A 23456-nucleotide genomic window follows, 5' to 3' on the forward strand; every position below is an offset into this window, starting at 1 on the left:
ATGGGATGGGAGAGGGAGTGGGAGATGGGATGGTTGTGGGTGGGAGAATGGGGGGAAAAGCCGCTATAATCAAAAAGCTGTACTTTGGAAATTTATATTTATTAAATAAAAGTTAAAAAAAAGACTCATCCCATCGGATGAGTCATGATCTCAACTAACCTCACAGGCCCCATCTCCAAATAATATGCTATTGCGGCTAGGGCTCTCACCTATCAATTTTGGGGTTCATAAGCATTCATACCAAGGAGCTATTTAAGACTCAACAACTGTCTTTATTAGGGTGTCAAATTTAATTTTAAATCCAGAGGTATGAAACTCTCTTGATTTCCTTGGTAACCATACATAATTCGGGGTAGCATTGTTCTGTGTGCTTACCCTGTTTCCAAAAATTTTCTTTCAGCTCCGAAAAGTGGCCCACGAAACCTTCAGGTGTACAATGCAACATCTAACAGTTTGACTGTTAAGTGGGATCCTGCCAGTGGTCGTGTGCAGAAATACAGAATCACTTATCAGCCTTCAACAGGGGAAGGCAATGAACAAACGGTAATTTGTTTTATAAAGACTATAACTTGGATAAATTCTACCTCTCCTCTTCAAACCTCTCCTCTTCAAATGCCTTTCTCCCTAATGCTTAGTCACACTGAAGTTTTTTATGGGATGCAAGATTTACTATATTGAATGGGGTCATTTGACTCTTTACCTGGCACTATGAGTGGTGGGCCCTAATATAAGCTGAGTGAATGTTCTCATGGAAGATGACAGTTGCTCCTCATAGTAGTTTCAGAGCATCAGGCATGCACACCAGCTTATTCATGGTTCCCTTAGAAGGTGTTAGCACTGGATTATGGAGTTCAGAATCTAATAGTTTTTGAGACTCTGTAGGGCTTCCGTCCTCCTTTGAAACTGTATCAAATGCTGAAAATTTGTGAAACATAACTATAAAGTTTGTTTTCTTTTATATATTCCAGTTTTTTTCTGGGTTTGGAATGTCATAGGGTTCCTTCTAAATCTGATGTTTACTGACCTTGTAGTCTATTCACCTAATTCAGGCCATTTTCCCAGGCCATTAGCAAGGAGCCAGATCCAAAGTGGAACAGCAGGGACTTGAACCACTGCCCATAAGGGATGCCAGCGTCACAGACTGTGGCTTTACCTGCTACTCCACAACTCGGGCCCTGTATGTGGGCCTTTTTTTTTAAGATTTATTTATTTATTTGAAAGTCAGAGTTACATAGAGAGAAGGAGAAGTGGGAGGGGAGGGGGTTTTCCATCCACTGATTCACTCCTCAATTGGCTGCAACTGCTGGAGCTGCAATGATGGAAAGCCAGGAGCCAGGAGCTTCTTCCAGGTCTCCCACACAGGTGCAGGGGCCTAAGGAATTGGGCCATCTTCTACTGCTTTCCCAGGCCGTAGCAGAGAGTTGGATCAGAAGTGGAGCAGCCGGGACTAGAACTGGCACCCGTATGGGATGCCAGCACTGCAGGCAGTGTCTTTATCCACTAAGCCACAGCGCCAGCCCTATCTGTATGTGGGTCTTGACACCTATGATGTGTCTTGCTAGTTCAGAGATGTTATTTGAGGTTCAGGTGGGCAATGGCTTTGGGTTTGTGGTTCAAGGTCTTTGATAGAACCTTGTAAGAGGACTTAGACGCATTAGAAACATTCCTGTCTTTAGTGTCACTTCTGAGTTTGTCTTTTGAGGTTTCCATAGCAACAGTCTTAAGTAGAATGATGCATTTGGACTGAGAAATTGTTTTAGTTAAATAGATTGTTAATAATAAATAGAAGCTGTAACCAATGGCTTTTATATAAAAATAAGATAAAACAAATGATATGGACTGATATTTTAATTTTAGAAACAGAACTTCTTTTTTTTTGTGCCAGACCAGATTTGGGTAAAGCTAAAAAGCAGGTGAAGCTTGTCTTTAGCGTTTCCTTTCTTGGTGACACTGGTACTCCAACTGTTTCTCTTGAGTCTTGTTTACTGTCCTTGAGCTGTTTGTTATCATTAGAAAGAGTCTCATAAACTTATCCCCTGGGAAGTATGAGCTGCTCATCCTGTAAGGTTTGTTATTGTGAGGGATATTTGGATTTTAATGCTGTCCCTGAAATAATCAAAGTAATGCATCACTAGAGCTAGAATTATTTTTGTGGAGTTGGATGGGAAAAGTAGGCCCATACACCTCTGCTTACTCATAAGACTGATTTTCCTAAGTAGATGCTCTAAGACTTGTTGTGTATCAAGTTTTTATGAAGATGGCTTATATTGAAATTGATACATCTATTTCATAACCTCAGATTATAAATTTATTAAGGTTAGTTACTGCAAGTCCATTTGTTCATGTCGAGGATGCCTTCAGTGACTTGCTGAGGTTTTCTCTGGAACTAGACTGCTTCAGTGGATGGGTGCTAAGCTGGAAACATCTGGTCTGTACTGGCGCGTACAGCCATGTACACGTGCACTGACTTGTGGGCAACATGCCATTGTCATGTGATTTTAATTAGCATGGCATAAACATCTGAATTCGGTAGGCTGTTAACAAATCGTACAAATTTTCTTTCAACAAGATAGCTAGACGGCCTTAAGCAATGAATAAAATACTTCAAACTCCATAATTGGAGGAAATTGAGAAGCTTCATGGCACCAGGCTGTTATGGTGGAGACAACTAGGAACTCTTGCCTGAGTGTGGCTTGGCAGACAATCTGGTCACGTCGTTTACACAGCTAATTCTGTTAGAGTGACAGTGTTTTAGGGGAAACATGAAGATCTTCAGATCTTTTGCTGAATCATTTTAATGTGTTTCTAAAGTAAATAAAAAACATCTGCAAAAAAGTGAGGCTAATGCTGAATGGTGCAGAGCGCTTCTAAAATTATGCAGTTCTTTGGTATCTTAAAGTCCTTTTGTAGCTCACTTGTGATTAATCCCTTCTCTTGGAAGAGTTCTGTGAAATGTGTTTTGGATAAAATTTTGCAGTGCTTGTGGCTGGCAAGTTGAGATATCTTTTTGAGTTCACCAGTTTTAAAGTTTGGGATACTTTTTGTGATTTGAGGTGCATATTTTTCATGTAAAATTCTACCATAAGATGTATCTTAAGCTTTTGCTGTGGTACATGATTCCAGAAGCTTCCCAGGGTCTCAAACAGCACCTATGTAGAAAGCTTTTTCAAGCAGTTTTTGAGATGGTGGTTGATGGTGAGATTGACAGCTAATGTTCACCAAGGCCTGTTTTACTCAAGACCACAATAGGAGGACGGCAGAACAGTGTGGTCCTGCAGAAACTGAAGCCTGACACTCCTTACACGATCACCGTGTCCTCCCTGTATCCTGATGGCGAAGGGGGTCGGATGACGGGAAGAGGCAAGACTAGTAAGTAAAACCAAAGTCCTTGTAGCATCTTTTATAACTGCTGCTGGAATTGTACCTTATCTCAAAACACTGAGGGTGACTTTGATTCATTAAAAATAGTACTAATGTTAAATATCAATTTTTGGAATTTTCCATCTCTGTGGGTAGATGAGACTTATGCACCAGTAACATTTTGCATTTATTCACTACTTCAACAAATATTTGTGGGGTGTCTGCTGTGGTTTACACACAGCAGACAGTTGGATGCCTATGAGTTATCGTGGAACTTGTATTTTGTGTATGCTTGCTTGTTCGGACCATCCTGTGCTATGATTTCTGTGCATTTCAGAACCTCTGAATACCGTGAGGAACCTAAGAGTGTATGACCCTTCTACCAGCACCTTGAATGTTCGCTGGGACCATGCAGAGGGAAATCCTCGTCAGTACAAACTCTTTTATGCACCAACAGCAGGTGGCTCAGAGGAATTGGTAATTATTTCCTGGAATGAAATATGTTAGCTGTTGAGTGATTTAAAAGGGGAACTGAAAGAGTTAACCAGTTTGCTTTAGTGTTGAAGTTCATATTTATTTACAAGGACCTGACTAAGGGTGCATAGTTGATATCTTAAAGCCTGCGTAGTAGGAACATTGCAATCTCAGGGCCAGTGGAAGAAGTGGTCATTCCTGGAGTAAGCGGGAGTATATAGACGTCTTCACAACCTCCTGTGATAGTTCATAGAGGAGTAAATCATTACATCTCGATCTTATGGAACATGATTCTTGACTTTGTCTTGAGTTGGTTTTATATTGTTTACAAGGTTTTCAAATCAATTACTTTGTGCCTCATTCAAATCTTTAGGTACCAATCCCTGGGAATACCAATTATGCCATTCTCAGGAATCTGCAGCCAGATACCCCATACACCATTACAGTAGTTCCTGTTTATAATGAAGGTGATGGAGGACGCACATCAGATACTGCAAGGACATGTAAGTAAAAAGGCAGAAAAGCTTATATTTCATTTAAGTGCTGCTTTTCATTATAAAGTCTGTAGAGGGCCATTAAAGAAAGTGAGGCAAATACATAATGATGGAATTCAAAATATTACAATTGCCCATAGTATACCTCCCAAACACTAACAACCCTTAACATTTTAGTGTATGAAATAAAAAATTGATAATGAAAATTATTTTCTTTAAGATTTATTTCTTTTTTTGAAAGGTAGAGTTACAGAGAGGGAGAGAGGCAGAGGCAGAGAGAGAAGTCTTCTATCTGCGGTTCACTTCCCAAATGGCCACAGCGGCCAGGGCTGGACCAGACTGAAGCTGGGAGCCAGGAGCTCCATCCAGGTCTCCCATGTGGGTACAGGGGCCATCTTCTTCTGTTTTTCCAGGAGCATTAGGAGGAAGCTGGATTGAAAGTGGAACACTTGTGCTCATATGGGATACAGGCACTGTAACATACAGCTTAACCTTCTACTGTGCCACAGTGCTGGCCCCAGTGACATTCTTTTAAAATAATTTTAGGATTTTAAAGTGTGTATATAATTATCAGAATGTTACTTCAGCTCTTCAGTTTCTCTTACCAAAATTCATTCAGCTTGCTTTGTGCTTTATAAAATTGCATGAAGCATTGTTTTGCAATTGGCTTGCATGGTGTAAATTGTTAAACTGTTCATTGCATTACTTGGATTGCATACATTTTTATGGTTTGCAGAGGAAGTGCTTTTGGACATTAAAAGTCTGTAGGTTTTAATTTGCTGTTAATATCTTAAGAACTCAGTTTATGGTGGTTTTACTATTCTTTGAAGTACTTCCTGAAGGCTTTTGTGCATGCTGATAAATGTTTCTTTGGCTTTAAAAATATACTTCCTGATAGTTAAAATGAAGATAGCATGGGTGGTTTCTTTTGATAAAAAATGTAGTGGTCTGGAAAGATGACAGTATGGGCTAAACTAGAATTTGGGATTAGTACATGGATTTAATTGGTAGATTTCTCTAAGTCCCTATTGAGAATTGAGTGTATCATATTTTTCTAAGCACAGAAGTTTTAGTAGCTGTTGTTGAATAAAGGAGGAATCAATGAAAGAATGAATGAGTGAATTAGAGCGGCTCCATTGCTGTTGTGAGATTTTACTTAGAAGATAGATCCTGTGAAATGGCTGTCCTCTTCTCCCTCCAGTACTTTTGCTGGAAAACCAAAGCCCCTTTCCTGTTTCTTTCGCCTTATCCTATGCCCTTTAGGGCCAGTCCAGTTCTTCTACTTTCACTAGCTTGTTTTTATTGAAAACATCATTGCTTCCATATACACAGAGGTCATAGTTGCCTAACTTTGACTAAATTCAGATTTGGAGAGTTTTAATTTGCTTTTGTATATAGATAATTAGAAGTTTAAATGGCATAACATTTCATCCTATTACAGAGTCTAGGTTGTAGAAAAATGATAAAAGCTTGACACACATAGGCAGATTCAAGAAACAGGTGTTTCCTTTCATTTCCTCAGTGGTGAGAGGACTGGCAAGAAATGTGCAGGTGTATAACCCCACACCCAACAGCCTTGATGTTCGCTGGGATCCTGCTCCTGGGCCTGTGCAGCAGTATCGTGTTGTGTATTCTCCTGTGGCTGGCACAAGACCCTCAGAATCTGTAAGTAATATTGTCACCTTAGAGCTCAGCCAAAGAATTTGTAGATTCTGTTGTTCTTCCTACCATGGCTGCTGGCAGGGAACAATAAACCTATTATTGGTGTGTCCCTGCCTCTCATGGAAATTGTATTTCTTGATAAATGTAGTTGCATGTTTGTGCAGTTTTGGTAGCCTCTAAGAGCCCAAAGCACAGACATGTCAGTATATAATATTTACAAGATTTTTCTTAAAAAAGATTTATTTTTTTTGAAGGGCAGAGCAAGAGAGAGAGAGAGAGAGAGAGAGAGAGCTAGTGAGCTAGTGGGCAACTGAGAGAGATATTTTCTATCTGCTAGTTCACTCTCCAGATGGCTGCAACAGCCAGTTCAGGGCCAGGCTGGAGCCAAGAACCAGGAGCTCCATTATGATCTCCCACATGGGTGACAGGGGCCCATGTATTTGAGTCATAATCTGCTGACTCCCAAGTACATTAGTAGGAAGGTGGATTGGAAGCAGAGTAGCTGGATCTTGAACTTGCTCTTTGATATGGGATGCTGAGTTGCAAGCAGTGTCTTAACCTGCTGAAACACAATGCCGACCCCTAAATGATTATTTTAGGTAAGTTAAGGGAGGTGTATTAATTCTAATATTAGTTCAGGAAAAGAATTTTGGGAAAATTCAGATTACTCAAATGAATTAAAACCCCCCATGATAAATGCAAACTATTGCCAGACCTTATCAATATGAACTTTTGCTGTGAAGTACTAATGTCTTTGTAATGAGGCTATCTTAAAGCTTGCCTTATTGGCTATTACAAATATCCCTTATCTGTCTTCAACTAATAATATTATTCAGTGTATTTTTAAGTTGACTAATAATTTAGAATTCAGAAATTTACTAATTTGGATAAAAATCTTATCAGAACACCCAATGTCAAGTAAATTTATAGATTAATTTAGCTGACAAGTCTTTGCAAAAATAAAAATGATCATGAACAGAGATAAACAGCAAGCAGTTGTGTATTTTATAAGAATCTTGATTTCCATGCCCCTGTGTATGATAGGATATATTACACAACATTACCTTTGTCTCTCCCCAAATGGTGTGGAAATCCTTCTCTTATGTGTATCTAACGTTCAGGATGTTCTTGGATAAATATCATGAACCCTAGATGTTATGCTTGAGAATCTTTATCATAAACATAAATGGGAGATGATTGAAGCTATTAAGAGTCAAAAATGAATGAGCCTTCTTTAGAATGGAAATTCCTTAGGATGAAAGCACCTAACATTGTGGCTTGGGTCAAGCCTATGAAGAAGCACAGTTGGCTGCTGACATATCTGGGCTCAGCCTTGTATTATAAATATTAGTATGCTGCCTAACCACAGGCTCTGTAAGCAGCTGGGTTGTTGTCAGGTAGAATTTGGCATTTCTTCCCCTTGTAGATTGTGGTGCCAGGAAATACCCGCACAGTGCACCTGGAGCGGCTGACTCCTGACACACCCTATTCTGTGGACATCGTGGCCCTGTACTCGGATGGAGAGGGCAATCCCAGCCCCAGCCAGGGCCGCACATGTGAGTCTTCCCCATTCTCTTGTAGCTAGATTGGCAGGGCTTCTTTGAGAGAGTGAGGAGAGGGAGGTAGGTGGTGAGTGGGGGTATGGTGAACTTTCTCCCTCTCTGCTAGGGAGGGGATAGGCTTCTGCATGGGATTCTGCTTGGGCATCTCCACATTCACATTCAGACTAAAACTTTGGGTCCTTGATTCTCCTGTGTGCTTAATGAACTTCATTTCATCATTTTTCATCTGGGACCTAAATTAAGGAGGGTTCCTCTCTGGCCTGCAGTGGGTCTTCTCACAACTAGGCACTTTGGAAATGTGAAAACTTGGCTTTTATGTTTCATTAAACAGAGGTGGTTAACTAGTAAAAACAATGTCTTTTTTCCGCATCTGTATACTTAAGTTTAAACTTGGTACTATGTCACTGAAAGCAGAACTGTAGCTGTGAGATGTAGCATTTTAAATTGTTATGATCTCACATTAAAAGCATAGAAGATAGGTATTTTGTCTTAAGGGAATAAACCATTTATCACAGTGAATCATGAAGCACCTGCATGCAGTTTCCTTAATCTGACCTGGGTAATGCTCCCAGGGAGGCAACAAATTCTGTTTTATTTATTTAGTGCCCCGAGGTGGACCAAGGAATCTGAGAGTCTTTGGGGAGACAACCAATAGCCTCTCTGTAGCCTGGGATCACGCTGATGGGCCGGTTCAGCAATACAGGATCATTTATTCTCCCACTGTTGGTGATCCAATTGATGAATATGTAAGTCTAACATAACACTTGGGACACTGTATAACTTAGCTGGTTGGAGGGTAAGGTTTAACTGTCCTTGACTTTTGTGTGACAGTCATGTGTTACAGGACTTTCTCTGGCATGAAAATGAAACCACCCTAGTCAGGGCTTCCATAGCACAGAGGAACAGTTTTTGGGCTCCTTTGTCTTAGAAAAACCTCATCTCTTGATCAGCTGCATGTTTTCAAAAAGTTTTATTTATTCATTTTTAATTATTGGAGACAGAGGGAGAGAGAGAGAGAGACGGAGAGAGAGAGAGAATGAATTATCTTCCTTCCCCTGATTTACTCCCTAAATGTCTACAATAGCTGAGGCTGGGCCAGGCCAAAGCCAGGAGTGCAGAACTCAGTTTGGATCTCTCATGTGGGTGGCAGACCCAAGTCTTGAGCCACTACCTGCTGTTTCCTTGGGAATGCATTAGTAGGAGGCTAGATCAGAAGCAGAGTGGGGGCCTCAAATCTAGGCAGGTTGATATATGATATAGGTATCCCAAGTGGCATCTTAACTGCTGTACCGAATGCCCACTCCTCACCTGCATGTTTCCAATCACTTAATTTATACCATAGAAACCAAGTCTAGTGAAATATGATACTCATTACTCTGGAATATTTAAGGTAAAGTTCAAATGATGTGATTATCCAAGCTCCCATAATCCTTACTATATAAATCCATTTATAACTGATGGAAAAAACTTCACACTGTATTTGAACTTTAGTGGTTTAATTGTGATAGATTCCAGAAAGTTTACCCATCATGTTGATTGTAAAGAAGTCAAGTCTGTGGTTTGCAACATTAATACCACACACAGTCTCTTAGAACATACTCTCTCCATGCGGTTAAATATTTCACCTACTTGAAGGCTTTAATTCAAGTCCCCATCTTTACTAATAGAAACATATTGAGAATTTCTCATCAAAATGAGCTAAACAGGATTACCAGTTAGTTTGCCAGAGCAGTGAAGCTGATGTTTGGTGTTTGTTTATGCTTGCCATGGACAAATGTGCAGTTTACCTTTACTTCTGAGACCATTAAAATGTAATTTCTTCTACCAATTTATTATTATTTTCAAAGATTTATTTATTTATTTATTTGAGAGGTAGAGTTACAGACAGAGAGAGGGAGAGACAGACAGAAAGCTCTTCCATCCACTGGTTCACTTCCCAAATGGCTGCAATGGCTGGAGCTGGGCTGATCTGAAGCCAGGAGCCAGAAACTTCTTCCAGGTTTCCAACATGAGTGCAGTGTTAAGCACTTGAGCCATCTTCTACTGTTTTCCCAGGCCATAGCAGAGTGCTGGATCAGAGAGAAGCAGCTGGGACTTGAACCAGTGGCCATATTGGATGACAGCACTGCAGGTGGCAGCTTTACCTGCTACGCCACAGTGTTGGCCCCCTAAATGCCTTTAATATCTGGGGCTAGGCAGGCCAAAAGGGCGTAGAACACAATCCAGGTCTTCCACCTGAGTGGCAGGGACCCAAGCACTTGAGCTATAATCTGTTGCTTCCCAGAGTGTGCATTAGCAGGAAGCTGTATCAGAAGTGGAGACTAGATTTTAACCCAGGGTCTCCGATATCCCACACATACCAAGAGGCAACTTAACTTGCACTACCACAACTCCTGTCTCAAATTGGTATTCCTGTGGGCAGAAACTGAGTCACAAGTAGCTAGTGCCATACCTGACCCACAGTGGGAACTTGGTACATTCTTGTTGAAGGTCTATGTGAATGCCATGTCATAATCCCTCTGTTTCTATTTATGCACACTCAAGGAGGCAGCGGGTGAGGACTCAAGTAGTTGGGTCCCTGCCATTCACATGGGGGATCTGGACTGCGTTCCAGACTCCTGGATTTAGCCTGGGCAAGTCCTGTCTTTGACAGCATCTGGGGTTGGAACTAATAGAAAAATTCTATCTTTCTATATTTTGTTCTCTCTGGCTCCCAAATATATAAATAAAAAAAGAATAAGATTTCTACCCTGTCAACATAGGATGTTTACACAATAGAATGATTTTTGAAGAAGCTTTATTCTCCAGTGATGGGAAACAGCAGGAGGGAGGTGAATTACCTGCTGAGTGCTCCAGTGCTCAGTAGCCTATTCTGAGGTGCTGTGTGTGTGCCTTTAGTCCTCATGATTTCTTTCAGAGATGCTAAATCACATGGCTGTTAAATAGCTCATCTGGGATTTGAGCCCAGATCTGCCTGAGTCTGAAACCATTTTTCCACACTGCATAGAGGTACTGTAGACAATTTGTCTTACCACAAGAGTTGTATAGCCCAAAGAAAATAGGAAAAAACCATTGCTGTTTATGAGAATACATAAAACAATGTTGTCTTTTATCTCTAGCTGTAATAAATTTATAATTTAACCTCATGTGTAGACCACAGTCCCAGGCAGAAGAAACAATGTAATACTGCAACCCCTGCAATCTGATACTCCGTATAAAATTACTGTTATTGCTGTTTACGAAGATGGAGATGGTGGCCATCTTACAGGAAATGGAAGAACTGGTAAGCGTCTTCTATGTTTTCTCTTTTTGAGTATGCGTTGAAGTTGTCAAGATTTTGATGTTGCTTCTTTTACATTTTAACACCTTATGATTTGGGGGTAGGCATTTAGCCTAGCAGTTAATATGCCCTCATCCAATACCAGAGTACCTGGATTTGATGCCTGGCACTAGTTCCTATTTTCTTGGCCTCTATGTGAGCATTTTGGGGATGAACAAGTGAATGGGAGCTCTGTTCTCTTTCTTTCTCTATCTACGTACCTCTCAAATATAGTCTTTAACTTTTATCTTTATGGACACTTTTAAACATTATATTAATATTGTATTAACACTTATGTTAGACATTAAATTTTGTCAAAACGATGATGACAACAGAATTACCAGTGTCCCCTTTTCTGACCTACACAGGTGGCAAATTTCTTATAGGATAAAGAATCTCTAGTTTGGTTGCCCATAGGAGTCTCCTGAGGAGCTTTAAAAAAATGCTTGTGCCTGGGTGCTGTTCTTAGAGATACTGAGATAGCTGGTCTGAGGTATGGTCTGGACATATGGATGTTCCAATACACAGCCAAGGCTGAATGCCACTGGGTTAGCATAAAGGCTGGCTGGACTCCAGCTCTGAGTTCTGTTCCTGTTAAATATTGACATTCTTGTTTTTCCGGTTCACGTAGCAAAGTTCTACGTGGGTAACATGATTTCAGATTTCTGTTTACACTTACCTGCCCCAACGTTTTTTGTGCCTAAACAACATTTACAATATCACAGAAATTAGCATAGGTAATATTTGGAAGCTGCTAAGAGAAAAGGAAGTAGAGCTGATCAACTCAGTCCCTCAAGATCAGCAGTCTACATGTTTATTGATACTGTTGTCTATAGGAGTAAAACAGTGGAGACTTAGTTCCTGAAGATGATTTTAATTTAAGAAACTGACTTTTTCCACTATCCCCTGAAATTTTTTTAAGAATATATTTTGGTTAGTTTTTTGGGAGGACAATGGCATATATCACAACTTTGTGCTTATCAAAGTATATTTAAAATATTTACTGCATCTTGAATTTTCTAGGAAGGGTCAAAGTTGTGACTAGTTTTTCCAGTGGAAAATAAATCTCAAGTTACATGTATGATTTTGCTAATATTATGAGTAATAACCCAGTGACTAGTTGATATGCTGACTGCACAGCATTGACTTTACAAGTTGTAGGTTTGGGGGCTGTGCCTCTGGGTTTAAGACTTTCAGTTATTCTGGTGGAGTACAGAGTGGTGTGGGGGTGGAACCTTGTTTTAGTCACTGTGTGGCCTTGTGCAAGTCATATCATATTTATATGATGAAATGGTTGGACTACATAGCCTCTAAATTGCTTTCTGGTTCTAGCAATCTATAACATTCTAAAACAGTCTACTGTCTCTTTTGTTTTCTATACTTCTGAGCCAGATAACATAACAGTTCAGGATCTTGTTTCTGCTGGGGAAGTTGTTCTGGAAATCATCAGTTCCTGAGACCATTTCAGTTGCTGTTTGAATTTGGAAAACTACTAAGTTTTATTGAACACTTCAATGGCTCATTGTTTTCTGGACAAGGACATCATGGGACATTATTAAATTGCTTTCATAGGATAGCCCTATTCAATTATCATAAAGTTTTGTGCTCTCCTTGTGTACTGTGGAAAGGTCTGTGATATGTGCTAATGTTTGTTTGCAGTGGGACTACTTCCTCCTCAGAATATACACATCTCTGATGAGTGGTATACAAGATTCAGGGTGTCTTGGGATCCTTCACCTTCTCCAGTTCTTGGCTATAAAATTGTGTATAAGCCAGTGGGTAAGGAAGCCTCTTATCACTGTAGAAATGCTTTGGGGGTCATTTGTATGTGAAGATATTTTCCATTGCATCACCTACTCCTGTATTCTCCTGCTAGTTCAGTTGGTAATGTTTCTAGAAATTCTGTTTTAAGCCAGTAGTCTAAAGCACTGTTGTTACTAGGGGTGTAGGTGAGACTCTTACTAACTTACACGATTGAAAAGTTTGATCTGGTCTATAATGTTGCAATGCTGCTTATGGTTAGACATCCTATTTGTTATTATTATTATGAAATAATACATATTTATTCTCAATTCTCAATATGTATTTTCTCAATTATAGCCAGCTGTTACTCCATTTTGGATATAGATTTAAAAATTCTTTCCTTAAATATTAATTTTTTTGATTAACAATAATGGCATTTACCTCTGGAGTATAATGTGTGATACTCCAAGCATGAATATATAACATTGATTAAATCAGGGCAATCAACATATCTGTGTCTCCATTACCACCCCATATGGGCATTGGAGTAATACACATTAGTTTACCCATGGTAGGTTTCTTGTCAACTCCCCACTGGTGTTTTAACCTAAACTGACATCAGCTCTGCTTCCATGTGCTATCTATGTGCTTAGCAAAATTTGAAGAAAAATGTTCTTTGTATCAAATTTGCTAGGGAATTTTGCATATCTCAAGGAAGAGTCTGATTTAGAAAAAATGAAGGAAAGAAAGGAAATGAGAACCTGTGTAAGAAATGGAAAGAGAGCTTAAAGAAGAAAGGGGAGTTGATAACTGAGAACTCTCAGTAACCAAACTGTATGGAATGAGGTCTAAGATAGAAATTCTTAATCATTTCTGTAACAAATAGACAAATGTTAATGAAGCACCCACTGTGTGGAAAGCCCTATGTTGGCAAAGTAGGACTTAGAAAAGAGGCATGAGATTTATTCCCTAAAGAAAAATTGACCATTTTTTTTTTTTTTACTACATTCTAGGTGCTGGGCTTTGAGAATGAAAGTGAATAATTCAGTCTCTATAGTTTCTCATTCACCATTTAATGTAGCATGTATTACAGTAAGCAAGTGCATGAGGGACTGTAAGAATTAGTGGAACTTATCCTACCATTTGACTCTAAATTAAGATCTTTAAGAAAAATTTGAGGCAACTGATGGAATATTTCTGTGATTGTTATTCAAGGTTCCAATGAGCCCATGGAAGCTTTTGTTGGAGAAGTGACATCGTACACATTACACAATCTCAATCCCAGCACGACCTATGATGTGAATGTTTATGCTCAGTATGATTCTGGACTCAGTGTTCCCCTGACAGATCAAGGCACCACATGTGAGTCATGAATCTTTTCATGGTTGTAAGAAAATGTGTAGTGAAAATGACCAGCCCAGCTTGTTTTAGTTTTACTGTTTATTAACATTTGCATGTTTTCTTAGCATTAAGTAGGTAGGTCAATTTGTGCCCCATTAAACAAACCTATCTAAACTCGTAAGTAATGTGAGTACATAAAAATGTATATGATGATGTTTCTTCTGCATAAAATATTATATTTTGAATTTTAAAAGATAAAATACAGAAATTTTCATTTTGTCTATGAACGGTCTGTAAAATTAAGATTGGGCATGCTATTTATTTTTGACATTTGATGTTAAGAGACATGTTACCTAAATTCATTGATTAAATGAATTCACTGATAAGTTAGTTGGACAATTGAATTATTATTATTGACTTGGCCCAGAGACAGATGTAGTAGTCATCAAATGCTTTGATAACCACTTAAAGACTTACCACATTGCCTTTCAGAAAAATTTATTATTTTTTTCTATGAGACTTCTTTGATATAGTTTTATGAAGGACTCTGTGGACCTTCCTTGCCTTGAGACTCAGTGATGCAAAGAAAAGTCTTTTGTGATTGTGCCATTTTCATGTATGTTTCATATGAGAAAACTTTAAAAAATTTTAGACATTTATTTTTCAGCCATAGTGAAAATTTGAAAATTGTTGTGATTAAAAGTATTTTTTGCCATTATTTACAAAATGAATCTCTTTTTTATTTTGTAGTGTATTTAAATGTGACAGATCTGAAAACTTACCAGGTTGGGTGGGATACATTCTGTGTCAGATGGTCACCTCACCGGGCAGCCACCTCCTACAGGCTAAAACTAAGCCCTGCAGATGGTATGTGGGTTAAAAAATGAACTGGAGCATAGTGGATACATTTTAAATTTCAGTAAAGAACAGTTTGTTTATAAAATGACATGTAGAGATGTCTTTAATGTGATTGATGATGACACTGACATTTTCCTTTTTCATCATAATCAGGAACCAGAGGACAAGAAATTACTGTGCGTGGATCAGAAACTAGTCATTGCTTCACTGGCCTTTCACCAGGCAGTGATTATGGTGTCACTGTTTTTGTGCAGACACCAAACCTCGAGGGACCAGGTGTCCCTATCAATGAACATACCAGTAAGTTTTCAAATACTTTGGAAAGTTTTCTAGGCTTCAGAACAGAATGCTGTAGGTGTGGGAGTCATAGGTGCCTTCCGTTCAGGCCCTTCTCTCTGTGGGTAGCAATAGTGATGATGGCAGGAAAGGGCTAACTGCGGGATAGATGGCTGACACTGAGAAGATGTAGATGTACTCATATTGGTGACTTTTACTCCTTTGCCCTCCTTGAAGGCCTTACATTCTCCCTTTACATCTTTACTCTACTTTCTACAGCTATAGTTGATGTTGTATGAGTACCAGTGATACCAAACGTGTGTGGATAGAACAGAGTCTCCCTTGTGTCTGGGAAAACAAGATTGGAGCCTTATTTTCTAAGATTTGATTTGTAGTTGGCAACTTAAATTACTCTTCAAATTTACCTTTGGGGCCAGCGCTGTGGCTCAGTTGGCTAATCCTCCACCTGCAGCACCGGCACCCCAAGTTTTAGTCCTGGTTGGGGCGCTGGATTCTGTCCCAGTTGCTCCTCTTCCAGTTCAGCTCTCTGCTGTGGCCCAGGAGGGCAGCAGAGGATGGCCCAAGTGCTTGGGTCCCTGCACCCACATGGGAGAAATGGAGGAAGCACCTGGCTCCTGGCTTCTGATAGGCAAAGCACCGGCTGTAACGGCCATTTGGGGAATGAACCAACGGAAGGAAGACCTTTCTCTCTGTTTCTCTCTCTCACTGTCTGACTCTGCCTGTCAAAAAAAAAATAAAAACTAAAAAAAAATAAAAACAAATTTTCCTTTGGGAATATGAACTATTCACATGTTGTGGTTTTCTAATTATTATTTTCAAAATTCTAGCCCTGAAACCAACAGAAGCCCCTACAGAGCCACCTACACCTCCACCCCCTCCCACCATTCCACCAGCCCGTGATGGTAAGTACTGCTGACTAGGCAATGAACTCATCAGATAGAGATTTATAGACTTACTTCTGTTCCATATGTTCATTTGTAGTTGAAGGAGTATAGAACATTTCTGATTTATTGTTGCTGCCAAAATTCTTTTAGATTCAAACAAAATTGCAGGTAATTTTTTTTGTTCTATGGGTCCATTTCGGTGTGTAAATCAGTTATAAACTTCAACATTTTGGTTGGAATTGTTTCCTCCATTTTGCTGATTGAGGTCTAGGCGAAACCTTCCATGGTCCATAGTCACATGTAGGTATTTCTTTCCACTGGCTGCCGTCATCAATGGGAACTGAGAGCCTTTTTGCCTACACGTAAAATGTAAGCCATGAGGCCTTTGGATTTGGAATTCCTGGTTTCTGGCCTGAGAAGTGCCCTGGATTACATAAAGCTAAAATAATTTCTTTTCACACAAGGGTTCAGATATAATTACTTGCAGTAACTTACAGAGATGTTAAGGTTGATTTCTCAGTAATTTGGCAGCAGTTGTTTAGTGCTCCATCAAATTAAATTAAATTAAATTAATTGTTCTTTAATAAATTAATTAATGTAATTTATTATACAATTCTTTTTCCCGTATTCTGCTTCTAGCTTTCAATAGAAAGCATTTTAGATTTCTTTCTTTCCTCTTAGAAGGACCTAGATTGTTACAATTTCCCCCCATTTTTTTATTGTATTTGTTGTCTAACAGCAAAAATACTCATTTTCAAATTTATCTACACTAAAAAATTAAATTTAAGCACAGGTATTTTTATATTGATCAAAAAACTATGAAACCTGTCATAAATAAAGATAAAAAAGTTTATTATTATAGGATAAAATAATAATGGATTTCTTTAAATTAAACTCTTGAAAGAAATTCAGTCATCTTGACTTTAAAAGCATTGTTTTACTCTTCTTTTTTGAGGTAGGCTTTATTTTGTAGAATAGTTTCAGATTCTCAATGAAATTGAACAGTCAGAACAAAGTTCCATATTGCCCTGCATCACTACCAACATCCAGAGTGGTATATTTGTTACAACTGATAGGTTTGTACTGGTTGCATCTTTGTCACTCAATGTCTAATTTACATGAAGGTTCATACTGTCATATAGCCTATGTGTGAAGTTTTTATAAACTTAAATGTTATTATTTTAAAAGTTTTGTTTTTAGTCTCCAAGTTTGGGATTCAAATGAAAGATAGTTATTTTATGTCTCATCTCCCCTCTCATGTGATTTTAGTGGCCTAATTTAAAATTAACAATCAATTTATTTGCACCAGATCTTTGGTCATTATATTAAAAATCTCTAAACCCATTGATGGCTCTCCTTCAGTTTTACATAGTGCTGCTTTTCAATGGATTTCTTCTCCCATTTAGTGTTTGAAGCTACTTGAAGAGTTCCATGATGCAAAAGCATATCTTTGCATAATGGATCTGAACAGGAAAAAACTGAGAGTCAAGTTAGCCCAACACTTCTCAAATTTATTGTGTATTTGAGCCATATGGGCATGTTATTGTGATTCTGATTCCGAAAGCCTAGGGTAGGGCCCAAGACTCAGCATTTCTGATATGCTTCCAGGCAGTGAGTGCTCTTGCTTCTGAACCACATTTTGAGTAGCAAGTTGTTTCACTACATTTTTCAGTGATATAATCTCATTTGAGTGAAAGAATTCATGAAATGTGAGGCTTCCTCTCTTTTTTTTTTTTTTTTTCCAGTATGCAAAGGGGCTAAGGCAGATATTGTGTTCTTGACTGATGCCTCTTGGAGTATTGGGGATGATAATTTCAACAAAGTTGTAAAATTCATCTTTAATACTGTGGGAGCCTTTGATGAAATCAGTCCTGCTGGGATTCAGGTCAGTGTCATTTTACTGGCTAGCTATTCATTTGTAATATCGTGCTATTTTCTTGAACTTCTCTTTTTAAGTGGAAAATCTTTTCAATATAAGCTATGTTTGGACCTTTACTATTTGCTATCTTTTACATATGTAATTTTGGGAAGGAATTGGCTGTAAATAATAAATAGACAAATAAGATTCCTCTAGATACTCTCTTTGGCTAAATGACATTCATATTGTAGATTTTATGGGATTTGGATTCTAACTTTCTGGTTAAGACTTCCAACTATAACACATTTCCAGAAAAGGTCACCCAGAGTTCCAGACATTCAAGTATTGAGAGTGTCATACCCTGAAATGTTAGGAGAATCAGTGCTCACTGATGGGTCAATGAAACCTGTTCTATACATTGAAGCTATTACCTTGACCAGAAGAATATCCATTGTTGACCCAAAGCACATTTCATTTGTTTCCCTAAAATAATAATTACCAGTTTTCTTGCTTTGTAGTATCTGCAAATTTATTTGTTATTCTGGAGTAGAAACTTAAAGAAATTTACATTTCTATAAGAAACCTCAAGGAATAATTCATCATTTAGTCCTAACCTGCTTGTAAAGCTGAAAGTCTTCTGTGCCATTCTCAATGTACCCCTGAGCTGATGAGGATTCAGGTTCAGTGGCTCAAAACTATTTTGGGCAGTCTTCCCAGCTGCCTTGAGAATCTGATTTAAGCTATTATTAGCTATGTCTTGGATTCTGCAATCTTGAAGACCCACTTCAAATTCCACCCCTTCTGGAGAATGGCTCCCTGATGGATTTTGGAATTCCATGCTCCTGAAGTATTTTGTCTATGTTCCTTTTATAGCAAGTATCACTTCATATTGTCACTATTTATGTGACTCTCTTCTACCTAAAACATTGACTTGTTAAGGGCACAAACTGTATCTTTGAAAAAATTTTCTTCTCTTTTTCTTTCCTGTTCCTTTTGGTGAATTTTCTTCTTTATTTTGGCAGTTTGTACTTCATGGTGGCGTCTTAGAGGCATTATGAAAATAAGATATTTTGAAATAAACCACATAATTGCATAAACAAGCCATGTCCTGTTTTATGGAATAGTACTTCATGGAATATGCTAAATTTCAAATTCCCAAATAATCCTGTAGACATTGTTCCAACCCAAGAGAGCAAGAACTCAGCCTGATTTTATTCTTAATATATCAACAACCGAGCTATTTTTCATCCTTTTAGATATAGGGTTTCTAATAAAAATAGCTAACATATTTCATTAACTTCTATGCACTACTTACTTTGTACACATAAGATTATTCATCTTTAGAACAACTCTAGAAGATAAGTTTAATTCATTTCCATTCTGCTAATAAGTAAACTAAAAGTCAGAGATGTAGGGAACTTGTTTAGTTGACAGTGCTAGGGTTTGGTTGCAGGGGATCCTGACTACAAAGCCAGTACTCTTCCCACTAAATCATATTGTAGCTAAGTCTGTGGTGTGATCATAGTGATATTGTTATCCATGAAGACTGGATGTAGTCAATGAGAAAGAGTGCTGGGTTGAGAACCAGCCAAACTGTTCAGCCAGCATTTGGGTTCAAGAATACGTGCTCTTAGTGTTTTCTTCTTCATACTGTTTGTTGAACTCTTTTACTTAGTGTAGATTTAACTTTACAATGATTAAGTAAACTGAAAATAGATCTTTATAAAAATTAAGAGTGGGAATGTGAAAGGGAAGAGGAAGTGTTGGAGCATGGGTGGGAGGGAGGGTAGGGTAGAAAGTATCACCATGTTCCTAAATCTATATATATGAAATACATGAAATTTATATAACTTAAATAAAATTAAAAAAAGAACAACAAGCAAGCAAATAAAAAAGGAGACATGTTCTTACTTCTAGTACCTGCTGTTACCTAGATTTTCCCATTTCTTCCTATATCTCAGGTACTAGTGAATTCTATGAATTTTCCTTACTAATGCCATTTATGATAATTTCGTTGAAGATTGCAAGTTAGAGAATTTAATGGAATAGCTGCAGTGAGTGTAAGACTAGCTATAAAGAGCTTAATATTCAGTCAGATCTGAGACATTCTTATACCCCCTCTATGATTCTCTATGATTCTCAAGGCAGCTGGGAAGACTGCCCAAAATAGTTTTGAGCCACTGAACCTGAATCCTCATCAGCTCAGGGGTACATTGAGAATGGCACAGAAGACTTTCAGCTTTACAAGCAGGTTAGGACTAAATGATGATTCTGTAGTTAGAGAAGTCACTCAGAGTTTGAAAACACAAATGAGATGGCTTATACTCACTGCTAAACCATATTTACTTTCAGGTTTCATTTGTACAGTACAGTGATGAGGTCAAATCTGAGTTCAAGCTGAATACCTACAATGACAAGGCCCAGGCCCTGGGAGCCCTCCAGAATATTAGGTACAGAGGAGGAAACACAAGAACAGGTACAATGAATCACAGGATGTAGACTGCACCCTCAAAGCATTTGGGATGGTATAACAGAGTGTAAGACCTCACTCTAATATCTGACTTCTTATGAATTGGGAGTGGTTAAAGGCATTTTGGTAGTTTTCACTGAGGTGACACTAAGATGTTCCATGTCATGCTCTGTAGGCAAGGCCCTCACATTTATCAAGGAGAAGGTCTTGACCTGGGAAAGTGGCATGAGGAAGAATGTCCCCAAGGTGCTGGTTGTGGTCACAGATGGTCGGTCGCAGGATGAGGTCAAGAAGGCAGCTTTTGTCATCCAGCAGTCAGGTAGGCATGGACATGAATTGATTGTACTCATTATTTTAACAGTTTTTGATGTTCAGAAATGATTGTAAAGACTAAAGTTGCTGATTTTACTTTATTGTTTCTATTCTACTCTGTACCCTATACTTGTGTAATGTTAGTTTATATTTAAATTATAGAATGGCTTGGTCTTTGCTCAAAAAATGACTTAGTATATTCTGTATAGAAGACGTGATTCCAGGTTTGTCCAGGGAGTAAATCAGATGTTGCCACAGCTGCTTTCTGTATCCGGAAGGCTACAGAAAACAATGATAATGGGATAATCTTAGAGCAGGCTTTTTTTTCATAGCAGAAATGAATCTTGATGCTAGTTCCCATGCAAGGAGCATCATTTTGGTGCTTTAGCTTCAGCTCATACTCACAAATGCAGACCTAATACAGATTGCTGAGAAGTATACTGCAAAGGAGGAGTATTGGGGTCTCAGGAAGACATCTCGGGGCTAGATTTGCTAGCCAAACATCCTGAGGCTTTGTGGCAACATTGCCCTTTGGATTATTTAGGATTACTACGTATCAAAGTAGGAATTTACAGGACTTAAAATTAATACCTTTCTTCCACTCATTGCCTTAAGGAGGATCCAAAGTGGATGTATTTTAGAAAATCCTATGCTATGTGTTGTCTATTGTGGTAAATTGTAAGATGCTTCATTACATAAATTTTTCATCTGCATATATATGATTTTAATGGCTGGATCTGGGCCAAGCTGAAGCCAGGAGCCAAGAGCTTTATCCAGGTCACCCACATGGGTACAGGGGCCCAAGCACTTGGGCCATCTTCCAATGCTTTCCCAAGCCATTAGCAGGGAGCTGGATTGGAAGTGGAGCAGCTGAAAATTGAGCTGGTGCCCATATAGGAGGCTTGTGCTGCAGACAGTAGCTTAACCCACTATACCATAGTTCCATCCCCTTCTTCTTTTTCTCCTTCTTCCTCTCTTCCTCTTCCTATTTTTTCTCTTCATCCTCCTCTTCTCCTTTCTTCTTCTCCTCTTCTTCTTCCTCCTTCTTCTTCCCCTCTTCTTTTAAAGCTTGATTTATTTATTTGAAAGACACACACACACACACACACACCACACACACACACACACACACACACACAGAGTGAGAGAGATGAAGAGAGATCTTCCATTGGCTGGAGCTGGGCCATTCCAAAGCCAGGAGCCAGGAGCTTCTTCTGGGTTTCCCACATTGGTTCAGGGGCCCAAGCACTTTGGCCATCTTTCGCTGCTTTCCCAGGTGCATGAGCAGGGAGCTGGATCGTAAGTGGAGCAGCTGGGACTTGAATTAGCGCCTGTATGAGATGCCGGCACCATGGGTGGCAGCTTTACCCACTACACCACAGTGCCAGCCCCAATTCTGTCTTCTTGAGATTGTTCTTTGCACTAATCTTTTTATAATTCATTGCCATTATGTTATATCACATTTGGGCAAATTTCTGCATATTTTAGACAACTAGCTGACTTAAATTTGTGGTTATGAATGCTTGGTAATCAAATTTCAATGTATATAAAATTATAGTCCTTTTTTTGAGAGTGAAAAACTTGTTTATTTGTATTAGCCTAAGTAAAGAAATATTTACTGCCAGTGGGAGTTGTGGATTCCATTTTGAAGGTGGCCAAAGTGCTGCTTTTGTTCTTAAGTTTGTTGAGAAAATCAGTTGCAAAAATTCAAATTTAAAATAGCCTATTCTTGGTTTCTGAGTCACATAAGCTTAAGATGCTAGTGGGATCTAAAGAGAGCTGCAGAATTCATATGTGCATTAGGACTGTGGGTCTGAGAAGGCAATATACATGTCATTAAGTCTTTCTGTTATTAAAATATTCATCTTTTAATTGTTAGGATGTTATTTTAGATGATACAATGGATTGAGTTTTCTAAGTCAGAAAATAGAAATACTTGAAAAGATACATAGTCGTCAGATAGCACATATTTATTCATTAAAGAGAGTTCATGTAGAAAACATTTGCTCTATGCATAAAAAAATCCCAGAATCATTTCTGCTCTATTTTGAATTGCTCAAACATAAAGGATGGGAAAAATATATGATTCACTCCAGAAATGCTGCTTTGCAGGATTCAGTGTCTTTGTAGTTGGTGTGGCTGATGTCGACTACAATGAGCTTGCCAACATTGCCAGCAAACCAAGTGAACGGCATGTGTTCATTGTGGATGACTTTGAATCCTTTGAGAAGATTGAGGACAACCTTATTACATTTGTTTGTGAAACCGCCACTTCAAGTAAGTCATGATCAACATAGATTCATAACTTTACTTGTCTTGAAAAATATTTATTTATAGACAATCTTTTATCCTATATGAGACCAAGTGTGTGCATAAATAGATCCTGGGAAAACAGTTGAGAAACTGATGAATCATTGTTCCATTGAGATCATGCTAAATGTGTGCTTGTCAGAAATCCATTTTTAGACTTGAAGATGGAATATTCCTTGTATGGACATAACTCATTTTACGTGTTCTTTTCCCACTATCCTAATGCCTGTGATAGCTGGGTAAATTAACTTTTAGCTTAGAATTGCATATATAGAAGCATTTCTCTGAGATTAAAGTTTTCCCTATTAGTAATCAATATATCAATTATCAATAATAGTAATCAGTATTTGTACTGTCACCATCTGAGCTTCAAGAGAGCAATGACTCAACCAGTTTCTGTATGTGTGCTTCATAGAAATTCATTTGTTCATTTGATTTTAAAGTTTTTTTTTAATACCAAGGCCTGAAACTCAGCTGTTAAACTAGAGTGAAGGACTAGAGATTGATAAGTA

The 23456-nt window shown here is 38.5% G+C and overlaps 1 protein-coding gene across 7 annotated transcripts in view; it reads left to right on the top strand.

The window, feature by feature from the left end:
* Nucleotides 1-23456, top strand: part of COL12A1 (collagen type XII alpha 1 chain) — a 128036-nt gene that overhangs the window by 67526 nt on the left and 37054 nt on the right. For all 7 annotated transcript variants that reach the window (XM_051855515.2, XM_051855516.2, XM_051855519.2 and 4 more), the window contains 17 exons: nt 401-543; nt 3240-3369; nt 3698-3837; nt 4208-4337; nt 5851-5993; nt 7417-7546; nt 8156-8298; nt 10706-10835; nt 12531-12650; nt 13830-13976; nt 14706-14822; nt 14967-15113; nt 15938-16012; nt 17740-17879; nt 20205-20328; nt 20498-20641; nt 22747-22911. In XM_051855515.2, coding sequence (XP_051711475.1) covers nt 401-543; nt 3240-3369; nt 3698-3837; nt 4208-4337; nt 5851-5993; nt 7417-7546; nt 8156-8298; nt 10706-10835; nt 12531-12650; nt 13830-13976; nt 14706-14822; nt 14967-15113; nt 15938-16012; nt 17740-17879; nt 20205-20328; nt 20498-20641; nt 22747-22911 — 2268 coding nt within the window. The remainder of the gene's footprint in view (nt 1-400; nt 544-3239; nt 3370-3697; nt 3838-4207; nt 4338-5850; nt 5994-7416; nt 7547-8155; nt 8299-10705; nt 10836-12530; nt 12651-13829; nt 13977-14705; nt 14823-14966; nt 15114-15937; nt 16013-17739; nt 17880-20204; nt 20329-20497; nt 20642-22746; nt 22912-23456) is intronic.

This window comes from Oryctolagus cuniculus, chromosome 5 (genome assembly GCF_051225735.1).
Source record: "Oryctolagus cuniculus isolate XC-2025 breed Fujian yellow rabbit chromosome 5, ASM5122573v1, whole genome shotgun sequence".
NCBI lineage: Eukaryota > Metazoa > Chordata > Mammalia > Lagomorpha > Leporidae > Oryctolagus > Oryctolagus cuniculus.